The sequence below is a fragment of the Marmota marmota genome, unplaced genomic scaffold (assembly GCF_001458135.2).
Source record: "Marmota marmota marmota unplaced genomic scaffold, marMar, whole genome shotgun sequence".
Classification (NCBI taxonomy): domain Eukaryota; kingdom Metazoa; phylum Chordata; class Mammalia; order Rodentia; family Sciuridae; genus Marmota; species Marmota marmota.
In genome coordinates this window covers 36,327,463-36,334,884 of record NW_026000229.1, presented here as the reverse complement: position 1 = coordinate 36,334,884, position 7,422 = coordinate 36,327,463, and the positions used below count along the sequence as shown (strand labels likewise).

The 7,422-nt window shown below is 38.1% G+C and overlaps 1 protein-coding gene across 8 annotated transcripts in view; it reads right to left on the bottom strand.

Annotated features, from left to right (window-relative positions):
- Positions 1-7,422, bottom strand: part of Vps39 (VPS39 subunit of HOPS complex) — a 44,626-nt gene that overhangs the window by 14,756 nt on the left and 22,448 nt on the right. For all 8 annotated transcript variants that reach the window (XM_048793748.1, XM_048793749.1, XM_015480777.2 and 5 more), the window contains 3 exons: positions 5,900-6,020; positions 5,685-5,805; positions 1,243-1,372 (listed from right to left, as the gene is read on the bottom strand). In XM_048793748.1, coding sequence (XP_048649705.1) covers positions 1,243-1,372; positions 5,685-5,805; positions 5,900-6,020 — 372 coding nt within the window. The remainder of the gene's footprint in view (positions 1-1,242; positions 1,373-5,684; positions 5,806-5,899; positions 6,021-7,422) is intronic.

Sequence of the window (7,422 nt, the reverse complement as noted above, 5' to 3'; positions counted from 1 at the left end):
TTATTTAGGAGTTCACCACTGTACCTGGCCCTGCCTTCAAATTTTTTTTTTTTTTTTTTTTTTTTGAGTGGGGTACTAAGGATTGAACTCAAGGGCACTTGGCCACTGAGCCACAACCCAGCCCTATTTTGTATTTCCTTTAGAGACAAGGTCTCATTGAGTTGCTTAGTGCCTCACCATTGCTGAGGCTGGCTTTGAACTTGCGATCCTCCTGTCTCAGTCCCCCCAAGGCACTGGGACCTGCCTATTCTTGAGCCTTGTGTCCTATCACCTTTATGGTTCCCTCTAATTGTCACTCCCCTAATATTCCAATAAACCCTCTTACTTTGTCAGATTATGCTAACATTATTCAGACTTGAGTCATTATTAATTACAACCAAGAACCTGAACTCATACAAGGAGTTATCACAGGGCATTATTGACCAGGCTTGGAAGATAGTGAAGAAAAGTCAAAGCAAAGATGAGGAAGGAGAAGATAATAATATGGTAGAGAAGAAAACTAAGTATATATGGATTATATATGAATTGATCCAAATTAAGCAAAAATGGAACATACAGAAATGAAAAGATTTGGGTTTTTTTTTTTTTTTTTTTTGAGGTGGGGAGGGATACTGGTGATTGAATCCCAGGGGTGCTTTACTACTGAGCTACTTCTCCATGCCTTTTTTGTTTTGTTTTGTTTTTTAATTTTAAGGCAGGGTCTCACCAAGTTGCTGAGGCTGGCCTTGAACTTGTACTCCTGCCTTAGCATCACCTCCGCCAGTTGCTGGGATTATAGGTGTGTGCCACCATGGCCAGGCCATTATACACCTTTTGTAGAGGAGAAATTAAAGCACAGAAAGGTCCACTAGTTCTGCCTAAGCTCCTGGAGAGATCTTAGGACACTAAGAAAAGGGAGAACTTCACAGCACCTTCCTATGTTGGCTCTCAAAAATGAACTACTATTTAACCCAAGGACTTTTGTCTAGAAGAACATTCAATAAACACCAGATGATCAAATACACATTTGGTGAATTGAATGACTCTCTTACCTTTCTATAAAGGTGAGGGCAAATCATTCTGGAAAATTAGAAGTCTGTTTATGGATGAGACCATTTTCATAAGATTAGGACTGTGAAAATGTAACCGATATGCCACCCACAGGATCTTGTTATACATGCAGATCAAAAGTCTGGTACCCCTATTCTTTCCAGTTTCCATTCTCTCTGTAGTTCCTATCTCAATGCCACACCCACTTGTTACCTGTGCCAAGTTTAGCAAAGACCTGCATGGACTCATCAAAGCGTTTCTGGCAGAAGAGGTTGAAGGCATACAAGTTCTTGATGTGATGGATTTGTTGCTGCTTTTCACTGTCAGAATCATCTTTCATTTCCTAATAAAAGCATAGAAAAGGTGAGAGCTAACTTATTCAACAAGTATTTTTTTTAAATATTTATTTTTTAGTTGTAGTTGGACCCAATACCTTTTATTTATTTATTTTTACATGGTGCTGAGGATTGAATCAAGGGCCTCACACATGCTAGGCGAGTGCTCTACCACTGAGCCACAACCCCAGCTCCTTAACAAATATTTTTCAGTACAATCTAAGTGAGACAATATCATAGAAACCACAAGTGCCAAAGTGTACAAGAAAAAAACCTGGCATCTGCCCTCCCTGACTGCCCTGACAGTCTAACTATAAGTACCTATGCAAATAAAAAACATCAGGGTTTCTACAAAATGCCAAACCATTATTCCTGAAAACTGTCAAGGTCATGAGAGACAAGGAAAGTTGAAGAAACTGCCAAAGGCCAGAGGACACTAGGGACAATAAATGCAAAGTGATTTACAGACTTGATTCTGGAACAGAAAAGACAACATTAAATTAAAAAAACTGGCCAAATCTGAATAAATTCTAGTGTTTAGTTTAAAAACAAAAAAATAGGGTAAGAATGATGACAGAAACATGTGGGAGAGGTACCTAATGCAGTCTGAGTTGTAACTGAGATATGAAGGATGAGTTGTAGTTAGTTAGCCAAGTGCAGCTGGGAAGGTGATACAAGGAAATGGAAGACAAATGTGTGCTCCTGGCAAAGTAGCATGCATGAGGCCCTAAAATAACAGAGAGCACTGTGCAAGGGCTTAAAGTGACAGTAAGAGCACAGGGTGCTCAAGAAATGAGACATCTGGCATGGCCAACACATTTGGCAAAGGTCCTAATCACAGCAAAATCTTAATAAATAGGGCTATTATCAACTTTGTTTTCTCCTGATAACCTTTCCCTCCTTATATCTTTTTAAACCAATCTTTACTAAATTTATTTTCTTTCTTAAAAATAAATTTTAAGAATTTATTTTTCCTCCTTCCCTTCTCTGCCTCTTCTTTTCCCCTCCCCTTTTCATTCCCTCCCTATTGCCATCTCTGTTCAACCACTATCAGCATGTTGCTGAACCTGGTTCAAGTTCTCCTGCTTGGTGCTTCAAAGACTTCCAAAACCTGGCACTGGCCTCCTTATTGAGCTTATTTTCAATCATCTGCTCCAGTTAGTACAGACTATGAATGTTCTAGAAATGCATGAAACTTGCTTTCACTTTTTTAACTTTCTCTGATTTTCAATTGCTGTTTCCTGCTTCTGATCCTAATCTTACCTATACTTAAAAGACCAACTCAAGCATCTGTCTTCAGATGCCTTTCCCAACCCACAGTGAACTGTCCCTAAAATTTCACTTCATTTTGTCAATACCAAAGTTTAGTATAAAATTGCCATCTGGAAGTTTCATGCATATTCTCTATTTAAATAAAGATAGGTTCCCTCAAGACTAAAGTGATGCCAACCAATCTTCTTTTGTCATACAAGCAGTACATAGTAATTTGAGACTAGAAAAGAGGAGAAACATGGGAACCTACTTTCATATTCTTGTGTGCAACTTTATTTTACTTTTTATGGTGCTGGGACTCTAACCCAGGGCCCTGTCCATGCTGGGTAAGTGCTCTACTACTGAACTACACCCCCAGCTCCAACTTCTAGATTGTCTACTGCACAAGGCACAATGCAGAACACTGAAAAATCCTAAGCTCTTTCTGTAACAAAAAAAAAAAAAGACACTAAAAAGAGTTATGTACTGCATATTCTTTTGTAAAGTTTATAATCTAAGTATGTTATTCATTTATGTTGAATCACAAGTAAAAGATTCAACAAAGTTTTAAGGTTTGGTATTTGGGATTAAATCCAAGGGATGCTTTAGCACTGAGCTAAATGCTAAATCCCCAGACATTTTGAAATTTTTAATTTTGAGATAGGGTCTTGCTAAGTCGCTGAAAGTGTCTCTAAATCGTTGATGTGGGCTCTGAATTTGTGATCCTTCTGCCTTAGCCTCCTGAGTTGCTAAGATTACAGGCATTTACCATCCTGTCTGGCAACCAGACAGGGTGGTACATACCTGTACCAGTCTTAAGACTGAGTTTCTATTTTAAATCCAGAACTTACACATACAAAATAAATGTTGCTCTTTAAAAGCAGCCACCATTGGGCTGGGATTGTGGCTCAGTGGTAGAGTGCTTGCCTAGCAAGTGCCTTAGCACCACATAAAAATAAACTAAAAATATTGTGTGTCCACCTACAACTAAAAAATAAATATTAAAAAAAAAGTGGCCACCATAAGTTGATTAAAACATATGTAATTTTGGGGGGCTGGGGTTGTGGCTCAGTGGTAGAATGCTCGCCTAGCACATGTGAGGCGCTGGGTTCGATCCTCAGCACCACATAAAAAGTTAATAAATAAAATAAAGATATTGTGTCCAACTACAACTAAAAAAATGAAAATAAAGTTAAAAAAAAATCTAATTTTTAAAAAGTGGCCATTGCTTTCCATTTAGCAACAGTTTATAAGATACTCTAGAACAGAGCAGGGAGGAAGAGCAGGAGGAAAAGATCAACTTTAAACAGAGACATGAGGTGGGAGGGAAAGGGAGAGAAAAGGGAAATTGCATGGAAATGGAAGGAGACCCTCATTGTTACACAAATTACATATAAGAGGTTGTGAGGGAAAGGGGAAAAAAACAAGGAGAGAAATAAATTACAGTAGATGGGGTAGAGAGAGAAGATGGGAGGGTGGATAGTAGAGGATAGGAAAGGTAGCAGAATGCAACAGTTACTAATATGGCATTATGTAAAAATGTGGATGTGTAACTGATGTGATTCTGCAATCTGTATTTGGGGTAAAAATGGGAGTTCAAAACCCACTTGAATCTAATGTATGAAATATGATATGTCAAGAGCTTTGTAATGTTTTGAACAACCAATAAAAAAAAAAAAGAAAAAAAAAGATACTCTAGAGATTAAATTCTATTACTATATTTTCATCAAAATTTCTTTAAATTAGTACTGTCCAATTTAATAACTAGATTAGGCTCAGAATGACTTTTAGTTGTTTCTTGAAATCAAGTCCACCCACTATAGATGACAATCACCATCATCTACATAAGACAATCATGAGGATGTTTAAAAGAATAAGACACAGACTCTGAAATTATTTCCAAAATGGTTTTTGGCAATAGAAGTATCACTGGCACGGTCACTGCTTTGCTATCAACAACCTCCCACAACATATAGGAGAGTAGCTGCTTTGATTTGAATTATGTATCTCATCAGAGATGGTCCCTGGGATGGTAGCACACTGGGAAATGGTGTGTACCTTTAAGAGGTGGGGACTGCTGGGAGGTTCTGTGGGTCACTAGGGGTATGAGATATTTCTCATGCAATCCCTTGGTAGCTCTTAAGACAGGGTTGTTATAAAATGAGCAAGCCTGGACCCTCCTGGCTTCAGGTGTAATTGCTTGCTCCTGCATGGACTCCTCTCATCGTTATCCACGCCAGAAGGAGGTACAATCAATGGAAAGCACTCACTAGAACCTTCACTATGCCATTTAGACTTTGAACCTCCCAGACTGTGAGTTAAATAAACTTTTTTTTCTTCATAAGTATCCTATGTTTATTATTTTGCTACAGTGATAATGATTATATTACCGTAATGATATTAATCAAGTAATAATTGTAAATGAAAGATATAGCCTGGTTGACAATAACTTGAAGTAGTTTCAGAATACCTAAAGAAGGCCTACTTATATAAACACAGGAGTTCACTGTTGAAAGGAATTTTGAGGTGAGGGGAGAATCTCAAGTTTGAAGCCAGCCTCAGCAACTTTAGTTGCTGCATTCAATGAGACTGTCATATCAAATTAATGACTGTTACTACACTTCAATGTTTGTATTTTTTAAAATTTTTCTTTCCATGCTTCCTTTCTTCCTTTTTTTTCCCCTAGTGCTGAGAATCTAAACCAGGGCCTTGCATTTGTCAGGCAATCACTCTACCACTGTCAGCAAAGGTGGATGCATTTTTTGTGCACCTCAGTGGTCTTTAATTTTAAAACCTATATAATATCTACTGAATTATTTTATTAACCCATTAATTCTATAAGATACTATTATTATTATTGACACTGATACTATTATTATTATAGAAAAAGTAAAATCACTTAAGAATTACATAGTTATTTTAAGCACAAGTCAAACTCTGGATTAAAGGTCTCCGACTTTCACCTCTGTGCTTATTGTAGTAGTCCAAACTAAATATGAACATCAAATTCACCTAATTTCAAGAACGAGGAAGGCAGACTCATACCCCAATGTTCGGAGCAAGACTTACTGCGAGCTGCAGAGCCAATTCAAACTGCTTGTCCTGGAGAAGCTGTTGGATTTGAGTTGCCATAGGGACAGGAATGAGTCTCCAAACAAAATGATTGCTGGCCACATAGATAATGTTTGATCTGGAATACAGTAACAGAGCATAGGCTTTATGATGACACAGGTGACTTTAAAGCTTTGGCATAATATGGCAACAACAGTAAAGAAATTCCTTACCCTCCTGAGGTAATGAAACGGGGCCTCTGCAATTCAATGCTCTGGACGAGAAGCCTTGGTTCAAAAGTTCTGATCTCCACATATCGAGGCAACACTGCGATGATATAAGGAGGCTGGTGCTCTGCGCAAGAAAGAACATATACTGGTCAAAGGCTTTAGGCTTATGGAGTGTTTCAATTGTCCTTAGCAAGCTTCATTCATTCATTTTGTAATAGTGGGAAACAAATACAGGGCTAGGCAAGCACTCTATTGATTGCGCTACATCCCTAGCCCTCTAAGCTGCATTTAAATTATCTTTAAAAGAGTCCATTAGTCAAATACCAAGCCAGGATCCTACATTGTGATATAGGAAGGAAAAAAATATTGCTTTGCCTAAGTGATGTCAAGAAAAATCTTCACAAAAAAAAATGCATCCACCTTTGCTGACAGTGACCTGATTCCACTCACACTGTTTCCCCTAAAGAACTGGATGAAAGCATCACTGACATCTTTCTCATCAATGAGAGTCAGACTGACAAAAGTGGGATGCAGCTGCTCCTAACAGTGCCTCAGTGGGAGAATCTGGTGATTAAAAACAAGTTGTTCACTGTCTTGAAAAGGACAAGAGGAAGGCAATTTCTTTTTTGCTCTGTCCATATTTCTAGTCAATGTTGTTTTTTCACAAAATTTTCACAGGGATCTGATGCAAAAATCCACTTTTGCAATTACAGTTTGAATGCTTTTGTCCCCTCTAACACTACGTGTGTTGGAAACTTAATCCCTGATGCCGATAGCATTGGGAGGTACAGCCTAATGAGAGGTGTTTAGGTCATGAGGGCTCAGCTCTCATAAATAGATTTATGCAGCTATAAAAAGGCCTCGTGGGAATAGGTTCTCTCTGCTCTTCTGTCATGTGCAGTCACAGAGTTCGTCCCTCTCTTGTCTTTTACCTTCCTTCCATGAAGCAAGAAGACCCTCACCAGATACCAGTCGTTGGTCCCTTGATCTGGGACTTCCAAGCCTTCAAAACTGTGAGGAAATAAATTTCTGTTCTTTAAAAATTCCCCAGTCTGTGGTATTCTGTTATACCATCACATATGGACTTAGACAATGTCTAACTGGTAGATGGAGAAAGAGTTGGACATAATTCTCAGTATGGTTAATTACTTTCTTTTTTTTTTTAATATATATATTTATGGTTATATATAGTTGGCTCATCCCAAAGTGTGGTTATTTTTTATTTAATATTTGCTGTGACTTATGAGTCTATTATCCAAAAAAACCACTTTTTTTGTTTTTTAAAGACAAGGTCTCTCTGGGCATGGTGGCACATGCCTATAATCGCAGCAATCTGGGATGCTGAGGCAGGAGAATCTCAAGTTCGAAGCCAGGCTCAGCAACTTGGTGAGGCCTTAGGCAACTTAGTGAGACACTGTCTCAAAATAAAAAATAAAAATATAAAAAGGGCTGGGGATGTGGTTCAGTTTTAAGTGGCCCTGGATTCAATCCCCAGTACCAAATAAAAAAGAAAAGAAAAAAAAAAA